This window comes from Egretta garzetta, unplaced genomic scaffold, assembly GCF_000687185.1.
Source record: "Egretta garzetta isolate BGI_Z169 unplaced genomic scaffold, ASM68718v1 scaffold287, whole genome shotgun sequence".
In the NCBI taxonomy this organism is placed as follows: Eukaryota; Metazoa; Chordata; class Aves; order Pelecaniformes; family Ardeidae; genus Egretta; species Egretta garzetta.
The window spans coordinates 13,117,412-13,137,689 of NW_009260435.1; the positions used below are offsets into that span (position 1 = coordinate 13,117,412).

Here is a 20,278-nt window from a genome sequence, read left to right on the forward strand (position 1 = left end):
ATGTGGAGGCTTTAATTATTTTTATTTCTGTCATCATGAAGTATGTACTTTTTACAAGAACAGTCTCAAAATACCATGTCATGCAGCTAAACCAAGAACCTCTAAAAGTTCCTAGCCTTTCACACACAGAGAGGAACATGTACTGTTTTTCAGAATTACATATAGTTGTCAGCTTAGATTGAATGTTAGTAACAGAGTAGACTCCAAAACCAGTTGTGACCCTTATTGGACTCTGAAGCTTCAGAAGAGCTCTTTAAATGCCACACAACTCAAGTACCAGGAGCTTTGATTATACAAAAGGGCTGGAATAGCCTCTGTGAACTTGATAAAATTGGCATTTCCCTATGCAAGCAAGCCACATGAGAAAAGAGCCATAGCCCTGCTACCCAAAACCATTCTGTCTCACGAAGGCCCCATAGCCCCCTCCCCTACTTGCTCAGATGTAAAAAGTTTTTCTCTCCTCCTTCTCCATCTAAGCGTTTTCCTCAGTCCTGCCATTTTTAGTGGCTAGTTTCTGCAGTGCCTCTTGTCTACAAAAGAACCTAAACCCAAGGAATGTATTTTTCTAGGTTACTCTCTCCCCACTCTATTTGATGGCTTTCCTTAGGCACATAAAACCTGGTCCAAACCCTTTTAAAATCAACTACAGTCTTTGCCTGACTTTAGTCAGTTTTAGCAAGAAGGCACAGAGTGAAGGACTCCCAACCTTTTTCCAGGCCCTTTTCTGTCCCTAGCTGGAGAACCTTCTTGGCTGAAGTGTAAGAAATATTCCAAGTATTGCCTAGGAGTAGGCTACAGGCAAAAAATAAGGTAAAAAAATCCAACCCCAAACTATTTCCTACAGACAAAGCAGCTTAATGAGCAGCAAGCATATGCAAACTGCAGTTGTCAAGTTGAGCAGTGCCACATCCAGCACCAGGCAGCTTCCAGTTGCTGTGGGCCGGCCTGCTCAGCAGACTGGCCGAGGCTTTGAGGTGAACAAAGGCTGCGTGTTAAACGGGTAAGGCTACCTTAGAAGTTTACCTGCAGCACCTCATTTGGTTGATTTCTCAGCCAAGGTTTAGGGGTTTGAGCCTCAAAATTCTCCACTTAAAGAGTTCAGTAGCAGGAAGCCCCAAGGAATGGCTTTATTCGCTGAGCAGACCTGGTCACAGCGAGGTAACACAACAGACTCAAGGTTGCTCTCGCTTACCGCAACGCCATATTGCACAACGGGCACAGTGGTGGGCAGTGCCTAACAGCTCTGGTCTTGCTGCTTAAAATTACGGATTTGGTGCAAGTCTGCCTGGTACTTGAAAGAAGAGCAGGACTGGGCTACTGGTGAGTGAGAGGTCTGCTTTTAAGACGCACGGTGGGCAAAAAAAGAGAAAGAAAAGCAAAGCAGAAGCAGAGTATGGTCACAGAAAGGAAACATGTGAGATTAAAGACATAACACAATTTCCACAGGGGCAAATCAAGTTAAAAAAGAGTGACTTTAGCAGACCTAAATATCCTTCCTGGTAATGAAAGGAAAAAGCAATGTGTTCTATTGAAAAGCAAGTCTAATAAACAATAACTTCATTATATGGTGCATCATTAGCTAGTAAAAATCTGCATGGGGTACAGATAGAACAAAATGTTTCTGCTTTTTCTTTTTGTAACACTCAAAGCTCACTAATTGCCACAACTCTTTTAAGAGACAAGGCCACACAACAAGGCTTAGATCTTCAAAGGCATCTAGGAGGCTGCGAGAGCTCTGGGTCTCTCAGAGGCAGTCCCTTACAGCTCTTTCTGACAAGGCTTACTATGAGCTTATTATGAATTTACTATCAACTTACTATGATGCACAGCTGGCCACTCTTGGAGACAGGCACGCCTTGCAACCCTCCACAGAGAAGTACATAGCTTAGCATCTCGTTCACCCCAGGAGAGGCTCTAAACACGACCAGGAGGCTGTCTATGCCTAGGCAACCATTAGCCAGCCCCAAACTCCTACCCGAAGCCCGATGGGGGCTGGCTATCTGCTTCATGTAACAAGGGGTCTCTGCTGCTGAGCACCAGTGCTGTGGTTGCCTGGGCTGAGATGGCTCCCGAGGGGAGGAAAGGTAGCAGGGACCCGAGCAAGACCACCCAGGTGCCAAAGGCAGAGCCTGCCCGAGAGAGGGGGGAGCAAACAGGCTGCGAGAGGCAGCCTGCCTTAAGAGGCTGATGGAAAAAGGCTGCTGATAGCGTGCCCCTGCACATCTGTTTACTGTGTAATGGGTATTTACAGAAACAAGCTAAGTGGCACTCTGCTGAAGTGTGTTTGTGTTTGATTTCTGTGATTGCTGCGTTTCCTGACTCAGGTTTGCTAAATCAGCTCTCCCTGTTAAGTGGAGGCGGTGTTAGAATCACCTGAAAACTGGTTTCTGTTTTGATGTATGGTCTCAGCCTAACCTTTTGCTGGAGGGGTGTGTGTTAAGGCACCTGCACTGTATTTCATTTTCTACCTCGCTAACCGTGAACAGAACTGTGTTCTTTGTGAGTCCAAAATAACTCCGGCTGAAGCCAGAACAGAGGACGTGATTTGGCCACAGCATACTCCTCTGCGTTACTAAAATCCTGGTGTCCCTTTCTCCTGCTCTGCCTAAGATCAAATTGACATTTATCTTCTCAGATCTCCTCCACTGTGGACTAACTAAATAATAATAAAAAAATTGGACACACAATAGTTAATGTGAACAAGCTGTGGCTTGAAATAGCAGGTAACAGATGGAGACAAAAGACAGCGACTATCCTGACGCTTCTATCTTTAAATGTTTGTTTATGCTAAAAATACGCTTCAGCCCAGCAAGCCTGTCTTTGCGTATAACCTTCACTGTAAACTTAACCTATACTTCAGAACCGCCCCCAGCCCAAAAGCCAAATATTGCAGACGTATTCTGAAATCATCAGGAGTTCTGGGGTCAGATCAGAATCTGGAAGACTGGGTTTAAGATTTAGAAAGCAAACAAACCAACCAACCAAACCCAGAACTAACAGAGCTTCCAAGAGTTTATTTTCTAACTTTATTCAGAGCGAGTGGCCGGCTGCTTCCCCTTGGTGCCAAAGACGGCGCGCCAGGGTGGGAGGGTGCGAGTCCGACCCCCGCCGCTGGGCTGAGGCCGAGGCTGAGGCGTGCGGGTCTCTACGGTGATGCACGTCCCCGCGGCCGTTTGCCTGGGGAAGGATCGCGGACCCTCTTGCGTGAATAACCACCTATAAGCCAAGGGTGAAATCCTATACCCCATGTAAAGATCAGTGCCACCATGTGCATAAAATAAACCTCCTGCCATGGTACCGACAGTTCCTCCTCTTATGCCTCTTACACCAAGGTATTAATGACCTTAGTTTAGACTGTATTTTTATACCGCTATGCAAAAGTGTGATGGATAATTCTGGAACAAAAGGGCTGGCTTTGAAAATGTCACTGGAGATGCCCACATGCATGCAGATTACGCTGTCTTTCCAAAATATACATCAACTTTACCTTTTTTTAATATGTACGTTATATACACACCACAGGCTCAATTTTCCCATATCGGTGCTTCTCTTCATGCTCGAACTCCTTACATCTACAGAGTCCCTGAAGAAGCAAAACAGTTTTTTCTGATATTGAACATAATGTACGGGATCCTTCCCCAGCTGTTCGCTTACAGGTGCGTCAACAAGCCAGAGTTTTTTATGAAAACAAAACAAGAAGAAAAAACGGAGTAGCACAACTGTTTGCCGCTCCTCTTTTTGGCTGTATATATAATTGGGCTGGGATGTCATTGAACTGCTCAAGCGGAACCCAAGCGAAGCGTGTAAGATGTGTGACACTGCGCAATTGTGGAAAGTTGCACGGTCTGTTTTGTTTATCCTACTCAAAAAGGGAAAATAAAGACGACTGCCTTCAGTACCACTTCTCAACATTTTGACTTTGCGCTGCAGTGGAGTTGCTAGTTCCCATGGCTATTTTTAAGTAAAGCTGCTTTGACAGTTTTAGAAATACTGCATGAAGTTAAATAATAATAATGATGTCAGTGTTTAGCCTCCGCACAGTGAAGCGTATCAGCGCTAGCAATCCCTACACAGAGCTACTGTAGAATGCGAAGGTCAGTATTTTGAAGTGTGAAAAATTAACATACATACCTCTGTCACATGCACATGTTTTACTGGTCAAAAAGCATGTCTCGTGGGGCAGCCCTCTTAAAAATCCCAAGACATGTTTTAAGAAGCCATCAGCTCTCACGGTAAGACTCCATATCTGATGAGCAAATCATAGAGTTTTGTTAATTCTTTTAAGGACCCGCTGCTGCAAGGACTGCTCGTCTGCTTGAAGTTAAGCACATGCTTCCTAGCCCGCCTGAGCTGGGCAGGGAGGGTTCAGTGCTGGAGCAATCAGCCTTGCACCAACGCAGGCATTTTCAGAGAGGAGGGGGCTGGGGCCGTGTTCATCTCTGCAGCTACTTTTGCTAATGCTGGTGGGCCATAAAGAAGCAGCAGCAAATACAGCATCCTTGCCCTGTGTAGTTGACGTTTCTGTTTGCAATTCCAACTATTTCTAAGACTCCTCTGTGCATTTATGGTAAAAGCAGCACATTCGATGCCTTTCTCACTGATGAAATTAGCTGATACATTTTAACTGGAAACACTTCATTTTGGGATGTTCACTTTTGGCTGTTTGGATTTAGAGAATTTTAATTTTCTTTTTAAACCTAATCAGCAACAAGAAAGCATCAGCTCATGCGCATGCGCGTTGCACCCTGCACAAGGGGCCTTTCTGGGCCGCCAGAAATTCATGCTGTAGCACTCTCCCGTTGAACACTGAGGTTCACAGCAGCGCTCGGAGGGAGAACCCACGGTTTTGCACCTCCAGCCAAAGGGGCAGGCCCGAGATAACCACCACGCATCTCAGGCCACGCTCCTTGGCCAAAAGGAACCTGGCAGTAACCTGCTCCAGCGCCCAGCCTCCCCGGCGTGGGCTCGTCCACGTATGCTACAACTCGGGATGGGTCCATCCCTGTACGTCCTCCCAAGAGAACAAACCCAGAGCTGCTGGGCTGCAGTAGGACACGCTGGCTCCAAAGAGGCATTTGAGCCTCCGATGTTACTTCTCACGTTTTTAAAGAAACTTTGAATACATTCAAGGTGAATTTAATAACCTCCTGTTATCCAGAAAAGGCAAAGTACAGAAAAAATAAAGATCTCACCTGCACTTGTATCTATTATGGTCAACTCATGTTAACAGAATGTTTTGCTTTAATACTTGACTTACATTAATACCTCACATTATTACACGTATGAAGCCAAATATGACGCTAACTTAGTTGCTTACAACCTCAAACCTTACTCCCAATACACATTCCAATAAATTTATTCTGTAAAAACAATACATTTTTTTGTTTTCTTTTTGTTTTGTTTTTTGTTTTTTTGTTGTGGTTTTTTTTTAGTTTTTTACAGTAAACTCGTCAACTACAAACCTTGAATACGCAAAAGATGTTCCAAGGACAAGCATAACAGGGATTGATAAAACCAGACTAAATATGTTTTCACAATAAAAGCTGGCATAAAAATAAATAAAAATCTCTATTATCACAATAGCAACAATAATGTACACAGAATAATGGATTTGGAATGCTTACTTACTAGTCTAGTTCTATTTCCAAAAGGAAAAAAAAGCCAGAATGACAGCATCCTTTTTTAAGCCTTTCAGTATTTAAAATCGATGTTTTCTTTTGGTTTCCCATAGGGTTCTATATCACAGTAAGCTTAAAAATGGAAAGCATCCAAATGAATGACTTCAAATCGTGTTGGCATTGGAAAAAATCCTTGTATTAATCTAAAGAAACACAAAAAGACTTTCACTAACTCCACATATAGGAACTAAGTCAGATAGTGTACATTACATCATGATTTGGAGAAGTATTAAGAGTATAACTAGCTAGGTACTTCTAATAAGGAAAGGTATTTTATTACATTATTGAACTTGGCGGTGATCTCAACTGAAGAAGAATTTTTCTTTTATGTTGTAAACTGATCAAAAATCAGGAAAGTATGGATACAGGGAAATTTAAAATCATGTTTGTACGTGGAAGATACTGTATTATTGTATGGAGGGGACTCACTTCTGAGATTTACTTGCTTTTAAAAAAATGCTGATTTAGAATGATACAATTTGGAGTTACACCTTTTCTATCTAGAAAAGGAATCTAAAACATGTTCAAGTATGCAGTGTCTTCATAAACCTCAGCCACTGGTAAAGGGCAACTTCATGCAACCAAATAATATGGAAATCAAAAAGTAACCCTTAGAAAAAAGGGTAAAATGTCATTTCTGCAAACACAACAGATAGGAATGTGAATAATGTGCATACAAACTGGGATGCTGTTGATGATACTAATGAACAGATGTGGTGACTCATATCAAATCCAAGAATATTAGACAACCAAACATGGAACCTTCTTGTGTTTTCCCTTAATATTCAGCAGTCATTGTGTTGGTTAAGTCTGAAAGAGAAAAAAAAAAAGCACATTTAATGTAAGAATGAGCATGCTGCAACACACTTGATATAATTAATGCTGTATTCCCACACTTCAAAATCACAGGTACAAGCAAGCACCTGGTCTGTCTGAACAGAATTTTTTTTCTGGAGAAAACCGCTTACATTACATCAGCTAATCATTCCGCTACAAGGTATTAAAGAATACAGCTTGAAAGTAAACATTGAGGGCTTTATTCAAATAAGCAGCTCGAGTCATGTATGTGGGCTGGCTTTTGTTCCCCAATCATTTAATTACAGATCGTGCAGTATACTTCACACACAACCAAATTGCACCTTTTTCCACTACACGAAATGACTGATGCGCTTCATGCCATATTCCTGAACGCCTTGTGGGGAGAACACCCTCTTGCTCCAACAAAGGAACACTTAGAAAGGAGGAAGAAAGATGAACAGTTTTCATAGCTAAGGTGTCTGAATGTTGCTTCTGAAAAGGAGACAGTGTGGCTTGGAGTTCACCGTGAGGTGATGACAGACAAGGAAGAAACTCTCACTTCATGACTGAGTCAGGGTCAGCTCTTGGTTCCACTGGCATTGGTGGGAACAGGATCAGCCTGTCCTCACATGCTCACGGCAAGTTCTCGGTTTCTTCATGTTAAACAGAGAGAGCAAAACTCACCCACAGGCACAGGGACAAACTACTTTTGTTCAACAACATGAAGACATGCAAGCTACACGACTACTTAACCCTGGGCAAGACATCCCCTCTCCTTTGTAAAGAATTCAGAGCGTGAATGCTTGTCCACCCACTCCTTGATGGACGGAAAGAAACACAACACACAAGCAGTGTGAAAGAATTAGTACCGTATTTCGTGTGATCAGCCAGGAAAAAAAATTAACATCAAGGAATAAGGGGGTTGGTGTACAGGTTAAATCCACTGGGGATGACAGAATTTTCATTTTACACAGGGTCCAGAGGAGAATATGAAAGACATTTTAACATCCCTGCACTAGCAGTTTGCTGCCTAAGCTCTCTCCCCTCCGGCCCATCACAGCTGCTGTGTGTGCAGCCATGGCTATGGTGGACTGTGCTTCTCTGTCTGAGAGGAGGAGAGCGTACAAGTGCCCACTGAGCAGTCTGGGATCCCAATCTGCTTGCTCCACCTCTGAACTATGGGCTCTATTTGTTCAGTGTGGTTCTTCTCTCCTACGACAAGGGGTTTGCAAAAAGTAAGTAATGGAAACCTGCACTTTCCGTGTGGGAGGTCCTGGTACATCCTGACTAACGACACATGATCGGGGTCATTAGAAAATGCTCGCGCATGTAACGATGGCTTACAGGAACTGCCTGAGCCCTGACTCCCCCCAAAGGGTGTAACAGTGCACTGCTCGTCCAGAGCACCGCCCTTCCATTGACCTCTCTCCTGTTCAAGAGCCAAGGTGATTATACTTATAGATGCTTTGGAGACGTGGCTTGGAGGGGTTCACTGCTGTTTGTTTCCCTTCAGAGGGAAGTGCAGACACCCATTAAAACAACTACAAATGATCACAGTCAATCAAACCATGCCTTCTGCTGAAGTTCTTAATGACAGCTGCCACCCAGCACTGATAGGCGGGACGGGTGGCGAAACAGTCAGTCCCTACAGTATCACACTCGGATACAGTAAGGAAAGCTCTCCTTTCGCAGTACGAAACCTTTGCACTTAATAACAACAATTCCCCTCTAGCTAAGGCCAGAAGATTGGGTAGGCACCATTCTCAGGTGAGGCGCTAGGAATATTAATGCTTCCACTCCCCACTGTCTCACAGAGAGGTCTGCTGGGCCACAGTGTGGCACAGGAGGGGCAACAAAGAGCCAGGTATGCAAATCATCCACTAGGATTTGCGGTTTCCAGTACCATCTTCCAGCATGACACACATTTTGCCTCCCAGGCGTGCTCCCAGGTGCCCCAGAAGTCAGCAGTGCTCTTCTCCCCCAATGCCGGCAGCCGCTGGGGCCAGCGGGGCTGCACAGGGACCTGGGCTCCTTCCCCTGCCCGGGCAGCAGGCGCTGCCAGGCTCCCACAGCAGCTGCTGAGCAAGGATGCGGCAGAGCTGAGCAGTTTCCATGGTCTCCATGGTTTCACGTCTCTTCAGAAACAGATCAACTTGCATCATCTTTGTTTGAACGAGCCTCTCAGCTTTACTGTAAGATACGGTACGACGTGTACTGCACTGACCAATGCTACTGCACACAAAAGCAACAGCACAGAATCCGACTGGTTCAAGTGAGAAATTCCAGTCATCAATAAAATTGAAGGACAGAGAGCACAGACAGCAGGGAATAAAACTAAATCCACAAATTGCCTTGTTTTTTCTGGCACTGAAAATTCCTTCCTCAACAGTGTCTGGCAACTGACTCAGCCATCTTGTGCTTTAAAAGCTCTTGCTGGACAAGCAGAAGGATAATTATTTACTTGCTCTGCACAATCATTGTTATTCCATGTTGGTTTGAGGTCAAAATGGTTACAGGATTCAATGTGCACAGAGATGCAATGAGTGTATTTCATCTACACCGGCTGCTTTCATCTCAACTTGCATTCAGACATTCCTGTTTCTCCTGAGTTATGCCCCATTGCCTTATTGAGCAGCGCTCTTCTCCTGAGCTGTATGAAGGCAGCAGACAACATACCTCTTTACACCAGAGAGTATGCCATGAGTGGATTTTTACATAGAAATTTTTACTGTGCAATAGTTAAACACATTTTTACAAATGTTATCTTTTTGGAGGGGTAGATTTTAACTTCCTTCAAATTGCTGAAAAAAATTCAGACAGAAATACATACTGTGTTTTCATTTTCTGGAGAAATGCCCACATAAATGGTTTTACATTGAATAGAGCCCTGAATGCTTTGCTTTTAGTGTTGATAAAACCCCAAACCTGTTATGCAGCACAAGCAGTGTTATTTTGAGAAGTAAAGAAGGAAGAGCAAAGGAACCAAACATCTCAAAACCACAACAGAAGTGCACAATGAGCCTGTGTTTCTCCAGCCAGTTTGGCCATAGCACTTGTCTTTCAGAGCAGTAACTGGAATTGTTGCTACCCCACGAGAACATCACAACAAAAAATGTGTCCTGGACACAGGCTGTTTTAAATATGTTCTCCCAATTGCAATAGTATCAGATGGCAGTAATTTTGGACCAGATTTTGATCCCCTTATTCATGCTGGCAAGCAGTCGCCTCCACAAATAGATCCACTGACTCCCATGTTAGTAACTGATTGTCAGTGTGAGTAAAAAGATCACAGTCCTTTACCCCACTTTAATATTCAGGCCGTACCAGGAGCAAAAAAAATGTACTTCATTTGAACAAATCTGTTATTTTTCAAAGACTCAGTAAAATCATTCACCTCCTGAAAGGCAACCACATGCATCCGTACACAAAGAGAATGCCTCATTTACCAACACAATGTCCGGACTGTAACTAAAATAATGACTACCAGAAGAAAAACTTGCCACATACCCTGAGCGCTGACCTTAACATTCAAATACTCTCTAATAGGGCAGGGACTACAGCCAGCTTTCAAACGTCATTATATGGGTATCCAGAGAGTAAAAGCAAAAAACAACTTAGGTGTTCAGTTATAAAGATTCAGAGTTATGCCAGCCAAGGACCAAACACAGAAGTCACTGGAGATTTAAACGCGGAATGTAAACCTGCTGCCATAAATTCACTGATTTATGAGGAAATTTTGTACCATAGTAAGTAAACAACACGGGGCATGAATACCTTTCCACTGGAATTTTCTGTCTATGTGGTATTTTGAGAAAGCCAAAACAATTCAGTATTTAACAGCAGAGGACTGACGGAAAAAAAAGGGGGGGGCCGGGGGGTTGCTCTGACTCTTGACTTGAGCAAACTCTGGGATGGGCTGTCTTAGCTAATATATTGTTAGTTAATTAATATTAGATAATAAAACCCTGAGGTTCAGGCAGTGGCAGGACACAATTATAAACTGTGGCTTAGTCTGAGGAAGCTATTGTCTCTTCTGTTGAGAGTGCCTGTAGTCTTCAAGAATAGCTGAGAAACTAAGGGATGGAGATAAGAAAAGAAAGCAGCTTCGTCAACCTCAGATATAAAAAAAAAAACAATCACAAGTTGAGCCCTTGAACATTATGAAACTGGCTGAAAAAAACCCATAGCTTTGGAAGTACTTTTATTTGCTCTGGGTTTTGAGTCTTAGGAAGCCATGACTTCACATTTTCAAGCTTTCCTCTACCACCTGGAGGTCAGAAATTTCATTAAAAAATATAGGTGAAGATGGTCCCGCAACCATTTGACTTCAGCTGTTAACCCTTCAAGAAGACCCCCATAATGCTGAGGGTGTGATTAAAAGGCAAGGTCCCCTCTGGTCTGAAGAAGGGAGATGTGTCTTCAGCCTGCAGTCCAAGCATTATTAAATATAAACACTACCTCATTATTAGTAGTAGTATTAAGAGCCAAGCGTGTCCTTCAGGCCACTCTTGCATGGTCAAAGACCTGGGAGGAGCAGAGCACGGGAGCCAAAGGCTCTCCGTGACGCAGGAGCTCCGTGGGGAGCATAGAATCATAGAATGTTTTGGGTTGGAAGGGACCCCTAGAGGTCATCTAGTCCAACCCCCAAAGCGCACTGCAAGTAGGGGAGCTGAGCCTGCAGCCTTCTGCGCACCTGCCTTCCACAGCCTTTCCCAGCCTCTAGGCATCTTCCCTCCGCTACCAGGCATCTTTTAAGCAGCTGGTCATGGTGGCAAAACCAGAGGAATGAAACATGCCTATCCTTGAGATCAGGGCTCTGAACTCTTGTTTTTCTTGTCCCTTTGCCTTCATGGCGCCTTTCTACAAGTTATTTTGACACAAACTCTTCTGGTGTGAGCCTCACACAGCCCCCAGCACCCGACCTTCGGCGGGGGCGGGGAGCAGGTTTGCACCCAGTGCTCATTTTGGTGTGGTCTGGGCGCCATCTCATGGCCAGGTAGTGCCCCGAGCGTGGCGGGCCTTGCAGGACGGTGAAGTGGTGGGCAGGCAGCTCCTGTGCTGCACACTGGGGAGGAGGATGCCCATCTTCTTCAGACTGTGTGTTGTTAGTCCAATGCTCTTCTCACAAGCTAAATGATTTTAAAGAGACCATAATCTTATCAATGATGGTGTCTTTTAGCAGACCTAGACATTCTTCCAAATTCGTGAGTGTGAACAAGAGGACCATATCCCAACTCTGCAGGCACATGTTGGTCTTTTTTGACCTTCCTTTCTATAGAAGAGAAGTCCAAGGGCATGGGCTGGAGGAGCCCAATGCTGTTCAACAGACTCCCAGGCTGCTTGGTGTCCAGCAGAATGGGGCTGCAGGACATCTGGGCCTGTAACCCAGGAGGTCACTCTAGACACACACTGTGTGACTGGCTGCTTAGCACCAGCTGAAAAAAAAAAAATCTGATTACTCTTTTCCTGACTGCCTTGTGTCTGATGAAGGCATTCCATCTAAAAAGACACCTGGTCTGGCTTTGAAGACACGAGGAGATGGAGTGTCCCCTCCTGGTCCTAAAGGAGAATTGCAGTACTGACAAAATCTCAGAAGAAATGCTGAAGAGGATTTACATGTGAAATGCTGATTCTGCAGCAGAATTGCCCAAGGTGAAATACCTGGATCAGGATGTGAATTTCTCCAAACTTATCAGTGCTTTTACCTCAAGCTGTCCTTAAAACCATCTCTCTTTAGTACATGCTACTTAAAACTCCACCTTTCCCATAATGTTAAAAGCATCCAACATCTAGTTAAAGACTGGTCGTTCAAGTGCGAGGTCAAGCCCAAGTGCTGGGGTTGCAGAAGTGAGAGCAGAGCCAATTCCTCACAGGGGTACGACAATGTTGACTGTGTGTATTTCTGTGGAGTTGGTGCTGGCAGTAAGGACACAGAGACTGCTGATATTTCAGCACAGGGGCTGAAATATCTGCGATCCTGAAAACGCTGCAGAGCACCATGATGTTCCAGCATGCGTGACTCCCTCTCCCAGCAATTACAAGCGTGTCACACACAGAAGGAAGAGCTATATGAATGTCACTAGCCACAAAGCCAACATCCTATGTGACTTTTTAGCCACTTTACCTGCGACTGACCTAACTCAGTAAGCATTTGGTCCTTACATAGAAAACATGCCTGAAGTTCACAGACGTATCCCCTGCCACTGCCCTCCTGAACCTCTTGCCACTGCACGGGACCTTATGGCCACTTTTCTCACTCAAATACCTATTTGAAGATATGAAAGTGTCACAGGGTTTGCCAGCCAGGACATGGCCAATGCACTATGCACTCGTCACACTCATCAGCCCTAGAGTCTCAAATTATGTGGGTGAGGTGCTGGGAAGGCCTGTCGTCTCGTGTCAGTCTCTGGCTCAAGCCAGCTGCTTGTTGGGAGTGAATGGGAGAGGGTCAGGGCATATTATCTTCCTGACCCCATGAGCCACAGATCAAAGTCTTTATAAGGAAAAGAGCCACAAAACACATACACTGTGCCATAGAGAGACAGGGGGAAAAGAAGCTCTGGGAGGAGCTTTAAGTGGGAGACGACAGCAGCTCCCCAGAGGTTGTGTTTTGTGAGAAAGGGTTGAGGCTGAGCATGCAGCTAGGTGCTAAGGCACCTCAGCAATGTCAGATGAGAGCCTGTGCTGGCTGGCTTCCTCTCACACCTGGGGATTCGTGTCACTCAGCAGCTCCTGTGACAGCCCAGCCCGGCTGCTGGCCACGTGGCAGAGCCTTGGCATGGGAGCTGCACAAGAACTGGTTCTGAGCTGGAGCTGTAAGTGCTGGAGCAGGGAGGCTTGTGCTGCTCCAGAGGCTCAGAAATAGCAGTGGTTGTTAAAGGTGGCTGACAACTAACCAATTCCCATGCCAATTCTCCTGCTCAGCAGCCTTCCTTTCTGTCATTGTGGTCACAACAAAATAGTATTGATATAACTGACACAAGCATACAAGGAGGTCATATAAACCTGCTCTGGAGCTGTGTGTATCTCCTCCTTGGAAGGTCATATCCCAAGCAGGATCCGCCCGGTTTTAGGGCAGTCTGCAGTCTGTAAAGTGCATGTGAACCCTCATGAACTCAGTGGGACTGCACAAATTTTAAACAACTGTGAAAGGAAAAGCAGGCTCCCACTGTTTAGTGAGCCAAAATGCATTACTCAAACAGTCTGATTCTGCTCTCACATCAATTTTGCATATTCCAGCTCATGGTTTTTAGTAGTTCCTCTCAGCTGACATCCATGCAAGTGCTGGGACAAAAATGATGCTTATAGTATCTTTTCTCATTTCATCATTTCTCTAGAGCAAAATTTGTACCAATGCAGGGACCAGACCCAGGTTTCTGTTCTAGACACATTCTGAGCACTGCAATGCAATGTAGAAAGATGGCACGTGGTATGCACAGGTCACTGCAATGCAGTGCCTTTCACCCCTAGCTTCAAAGCCCCCCAGTAGCAAACTACACGGGAAGTGAATTATATTAACACAAGATTACCCCTTCACTGGTTTTCTGCAAATCTGAAGAAGTGTTTCTTGTGTCATTGCCTGCGTCCCCAGCATCAGAGCTGCTCTTATTTTCTTCCTCTTTGCAGTCCTTATCATCTTCATCTCCAGGAGATTTCCGTGACTGCTTGGAGGATTTCTAAAATGATCAAAAACAAAGTTAAAAAGTAAAAACTGAGCTTCAGTCATAGAAAGACACTTTTGAAATGTACGTGGAATGCTGTCTGATCATGTGGTTCCCTGTTCAAGGTGAATATTGGGGAGGATATGTGGGGTGAAAAGCGTTTTTCAGGTGAAGTAGTGGGAGTTACTGCCATCAACAAAGCAAAAGGAGAAATTCTGTGTTCTACACAGGTTGGCAGCACAATTGACTGTAAGACAGCCACAGTAATAGGAGATGGGTATTAGTGTTGGGTCACCTGTAGGTTTTGCTAGTTAATGAAACAGATGGTGCCAGCTTGACAAAAGTTTTGATTAAACACAGAGATGTAAAATGAGAATAACATTAGCAGAGCTGCTTTCCATACTTTTTTTAGTGCTGTCAGCTTTAATATATTAACATTAAAGCCATGTGGAACCAATACATCTTTTCTGCTCCCTTTATGTTATGCAGTTCTATAGTACAAAAGGATAAATTGTGGCATTAAGCCACCATTTTCCTAATCCTCTGTTTGCCCAGAGTCTTCTGGAAAGAAGATGGTAGACCAGACCTGAATTTCTAATGTAAAACACACAAAGGGGGTGAAATTACTTAATACATTTTGTTCAGTGGATGAACCACAAAAAATCCCACTCTCTCTGAAAATGAGCCTGGATCAGATTGGTTGCTTGCTTCTTTTCATTTCATTTTCACCTTCAGAGAAGAATAACATGAATGTGAATGAACATGACTCTGCCACACTTTCCACAAATTTTTAACTCAAGTACAGACCTGGAGGCACACACAGAAGTGGAGGAAGTGACTATAATGTTGCTCCCTTTCACCCAAGTGACAAGTGAGAAGCGTATCTGAACCCAAAGTTGTCACTACGCAGGTGATTACATTCACCAGCCATAATGAGGCAGTTTGAGACACATTACTCTTAGCTTCCTCATCTATGCTGTTACTTAGATATCAACAGGTCTGGTAGGTACTACAATGCAGGTCTTTTATCTACAAATTGAGTGCCCTACTCCCTGCTTCTTTCTCCCTCCCATTCTGTATCCTGCACTGAAGTATTTTACACAGCTACAATGGGAGCAGCTGAACACATCTGACCCTAACATATCTTTTAGCGTGGCATCTGGGGCATTCATATTGGAGACAGGAGAGGGAAGCTTGAATTCTCCCAAACAGGAACCAGACCTGAATTCATGTCTCCCAGGAGACACGCTCCTAAGGCTTTTTTTTGCTCTTCATGGGGAAATACCTATCATCTAAGATGATCAAACCCATCAACCCATCTTTGCATGGATTTTCTTTCCAGCCCTTCTGAACTCCTTCCCATACTTTCTCTTCTTTCTCAAAGTGTGGGCACTAGAACAGGGCAGAGTATTTCAACTGCTGTCTCACCAAGGCTGTCTACAAAAGCATGAGCACTTCCCTTTGCCTGTTTGAACACCATTGTGATGGTACTGGAATCAAAATGCTGAAGAAGGAAGAACAGATTGCCATGAGGTATTCTAATTATAAATGCACATGGGTAACAATGGAAAAACTCAGAAGATAACCTTTGAAGTGTAGGATTTTTTCCGTTTTGAGCCTGCTTTTTCATTCTTTCTTTTTCCTTTTCCATCCTCTTCTACCCGATCACCTTCCTCCTCACTGCTGGCATCTGCTGTATTTCCTCCTTCTCCTTCAGTTTCTGATGAGCTCTGTTGCTGAATTGCCTTTAAAATAGCAATAACAATAATAACATAAACAACAAAAATATCACTAAAATCTATTACTTAATTTTTGTTCTGAAGACAGAAATACTGGTAACAGACAGCTTATGCTTTAATTGCTGTAGTCAGGAAGAGCTCAGGTTATGCTCGCAATTATCTAGAAAACGGGCTGCAAAGGCAATTTTCTCAGTCACCACTTGAAAACAGTTATCAGATGCAGATTCTGGGATAGCATGTTCTGAAGGGTTTACGCAGAAACAGAAGATCCGATAACAAAAACGTGTTTGCTGAAGAACTAAGGGTTGCTCGGTGGAGAGACCTGGCATGTCCTACTTTGGGCAAAACTATGGAAACTTTTAGACTTTGGCTGCAATAGGAGAGACATATTCAGAAGAGAAGATGGCTGTTACAACACACACACCCCACACCCCCCCCTCCAAAGGGTAAGACCTCTGTGCTAGGAAAAAGCAAACACTGACCAGAAGGCTGAGAGCTCTTTGACAGCCTATCATCTCCCACAGACTATTCACTAGATTTTTTTAAAATCCCCAAGTGTATGCAAAACATCTGTAAGGCTGAAAATATGAAACAGGAACTGAGAGGGGCAGCAGCTTGTCTGCAGGTGGTCCATATCTCTGGTTTGTAAGGTTTTGTGCTAATAATGTAATAGGTGTTTGCCTTCTTTCAGAGGTGATGTCTGCCTTCAAAGGACCACATTTTTTTAATGAGAAAAGTTCTTTGGCTTTATACAGCCCACCAAACTACTCTTCTCCCCCTCCAGCTTCACTGACTTTTTGCTCTGGACATCCAACAGGGAGAGCTGTTGTACAGCAGCTACTATTGGGTAACAGCAGCTTAAACCTCCACCTTCTCACCCCTCACAACTTTGGCAGTGGTGTCCTACGTGTTATACATTACCAATGTAAAAATCAAAAGTGCAGTGACCTTAAGGTCTCTGTAAAATACACTGAGCATGATATAAAAATAAACAACAGAAAGAAGAAGTCAGAAATTATTCATGTTTATATTGGAGTAAATAAAACCTTCCATTTTTAATTCAACTAAACCTGCTGCAGAATTTTCCACTTCACTACCCCAGAATATCACAGAAAGCAAAGGGCTCTGCAATATGATTAAAGTTCAATTTGTCACAAAGTGCAAGACCACAGTTGTCTTTACATTACACAATTACAAAAGCTGTGAAACTTTCTAGCTCCACCAAACCCAGGACCTTCCACATCACTCATACAGTGTTTACATCGACAAGAAGTCTTCAAAGAAGAAAACAAGAAAGATAAGGAGGAATAGAAGTGAAAGCCATTTACCTGATATCCAGTAAACTTTACTCCAGGGTTGTTTTCTATTTCCCACAGGCCTTCATTAAATCCTTTTCGCTTGTTTGACTTCCCAAACTTATCTTTATATTCTTTATATGGGAAAAGGTCTTTGGGCCCCAGGAATGCGCTGCATTTTAACACAGGTAACATTCAAAAAACGGACTTAAATTCCTCCTCTTCAAAAAAACCCCAACATTAACAGTGCAAATGTTTTTCCTATTCTTCTGCTCATTCCATCATTTCTTTTTCAGTTTTATTTATTTGTTTGTTTGTTTGTTTAACACACTGGCTTTGAGTTACTGCTTGAGTCTGATTTAATGGATTGTCTCACCATTCTGATGTTTGATGTTGCAAAATCATGCTGGGTCTCTCTAGAAACAACTAAAACAAGTCTCATTTATTATATTAACTACTGCTGGGAACTGGCCCTTGAACAGTTTATGAAAAGGATTATATGACGCAATTGCCTGTGATAGCAAGGGATCAAACTTCCAATCTTATGTGTTACACATCCAGAAAGGCCTAAAAATACCATATGGAAAGTTAAAGCATGTAAGGAGGGCCTAGAACCCATGAGCCAAACCTTAGCCCTTTTACTACTGGACAGAAAAAGCAGTGGAATCTATTATTATCTATACTGCCAGTAAGCCTGGGAGCTTCTTTCTTGGAGTAAGCCCCCCACGTGCTAGATTCTGTGCAAACATAATAACATTCTCTTTCCCAAAAATCTTATAATTTCATATAAGACAAGAAACAATGGATGAATATAGGCAGATGAGTAATACAAGGAAACAATGAGACACGCAGGGTGCTTGTGGCCAAGTTGTTTTTTAGACAGCACAGCAAAGGAGGGATTTTGTGCTCTGCTGCTGCGTAAGTCAGCTACACACTGGGCCAACTAATTTCAGGCACAGGCAGCACAATGCAGGGAAAAATAATAATAATAAAAAAAAGAAGAGTGGTGATTTATCCTGCTTTTTCTACGTACTTCACAGTAAAATTCTACCTTCTTACATAAAACTGAAGAAAGCGTAATTTCCTTTTCATTGGGTATCTATATCCAGTGTGCTTACTGTGCTCTGTATCATGGTACTGGGATGGCTAATCGTAAGTTAAATTAAAAGCAGTGAAGGCAAAAAAAACACCTTCGTTCCCACATGGAAGGTCCTATGTCACCAATGACTGGAGCTGAGCAAGTCACAGTGTCCTTCACTATAATGACTGCCCTACTTTCCTGATGATCTTCGCAATTAATGTTAACTCTGTGATCCCCATTACCACAGGATCTTGGAGCTCCACCATTTACAACACATTTAGTCTCCTAACATCACCTTGAGTTTGGGAAGTTGCCCTTTTGTGCAGTTGGGCTTCTGAGGCACAGAGATTTGCCCAAGGTCAAACTCAAACTGATAGAGTACAGAGGAAAACCCAACTATCATCAGTCTCAGTAATGATCCTTAACCACAGGATCATATTTCTTCCTTGCTGTAAACATTATTTCAGATTAGTGCCTGATTTATGCCCTGATTCTTCCCAGCATTTATGAATGTGCAAAGTTTCATTCACTTAAATCATTCCACTGGCCAAGAAGTTTGCCAGTACAGAGCCAACCGGTGGCTAAAGGCATCAGATGACAAGTCTCTGGGGAAAGAGCTTCCTTTTAACTACACAGGGGACAGAATGGTATCCACACTCAGTTGTCTCATTGAGAAATATCTCAATTATATAATTACAAAGCCAAGATTGCATTTCTACCTGAAAGCCAAACAGTGATTTCCAAACTAACAGATGCCATGTTAATATTAAAGGCTACAACAAAGTAAGGGATCTGAATAAATTATTTTATCTATGCTTTTGCTAATCCTAGGATATGTCTCCTTGTTGCCAAACATACAGTTTCCACACAAACAGTTCTAACACAAATAACAAAGAGAAATTGTAAGAAACTTACCATGAGCTACCTTAATTTAGCTCAACAGTAATGTATGGAAATGTTTCTACAGCCTTTTATGTACAGTAAACACTGAAAAATTGTCTACATCTTTGTTTGAAACATGTTCATTGCCACTGGGAGAGTATAACAGTTTCCACTGCCCTGCTGTAAAACTAAGGAGCTGTGATCTACAGCTCGTTTTTAACAGTTATGCTTTTCAAATTATTGAGGTAGTTAACTACAAACTGTTTTCCTGTTTCAGATGTTGCAGTCAGATCATGGGCTAACAAAATCCAAAACAAAAATGACTTAGCAGTTTGGGATTAATTCATTTCAGAATAAAAGCAGTCAGAGTTTTTTTCTGAAAATGTTTCTCAAGAAAAATGTTTCCATTTAAAAAACCATACATTTTGGTTTCTGACTTTAAGGCATCATAAGTTTACTTGAACTTTATTCTTTTTAGATTATTTTGTGACAGTAGTAGTAGATCACAGTATATCCAAATATCAGGTTGTTTCATTACGGCAATAGGAAGAAATATTTTCACTAAAGAGAGGTTATTTTGATCTTTATTAAGCAGAAACTGCCTTTAAAGATTTTTAAAATAAAATGTGACATATCAGCTATAGGGCTTATTATGTACTGGAATAATGTTAAAATTAAAAAATAAACAATAACTTTTTAATAAAGGTTCAAACCTCTAAAATTGAATTGAAAATGTCATCAGAATTTTATTTTTTCATTTTTCCATTTTTTAAGGAACTCTAGCAAACATGTTGCCTGCAAGTGGGGAATGAAGTTTTAAAATGTAAATATTACATGCAAAATGGAAGCCACAGTTAATTTTTTTTGTAACTATCTCAGACATAGCTTAAAATAGAGACATGTACATTATAAATTTGAAACTCTGTACTTTGTAGGGAGAGCTCCATCCTACAATATCCCCAGCACAAATCTCAAAGGAATGCATATATTTTAAAGGTATGTGAGGACTGTGTGAGACTCTGGGGTCTGCTTCCTTTCATTTTACAAACTACCAAGCAAGTTCTCACACAGGACGTGAACTCAAACATGTCTGAATACAACAGCCTGATCTCTGCTATCATGTACCATCAAGTAAAAAATTTTT

General features: G+C 42.7%; 2 protein-coding genes across 2 annotated transcripts in view; one reads left to right on the forward strand and one right to left on the reverse strand.

Moving 5' to 3' along the window:
* The window catches only part of TM6SF1 (transmembrane 6 superfamily member 1), a 21,790-nt gene extending 16,321 nt beyond the window's left edge, over positions 1-5,469 (forward strand). Inside the window, exon 9 of the mRNA XM_035899523.1 lies at positions 3,523-5,469. Within this exon, the coding sequence (XP_035755416.1) occupies positions 3,523-3,714 (192 nt within the window). The 3' untranslated portion in view covers positions 3,715-5,469. The remainder of the gene's footprint in view (positions 1-3,522) is intronic.
* A 133-nt stretch (positions 5,470-5,602) lies between these two features.
* Positions 5,603-20,278, reverse strand: part of HDGFL3 (HDGF like 3) — a 36,532-nt gene continuing 21,856 nt past the window's right edge. The window contains 4 exon segments of the mRNA XM_035899564.1: positions 5,603-6,488; positions 14,006-14,152; positions 15,724-15,882; positions 17,205-17,343. Of these exon segments, the coding sequence (XP_035755457.1) occupies positions 6,483-6,488; positions 14,006-14,152; positions 15,724-15,882; positions 17,205-17,343 (451 nt within the window). The 3' untranslated portion in view covers positions 5,603-6,482.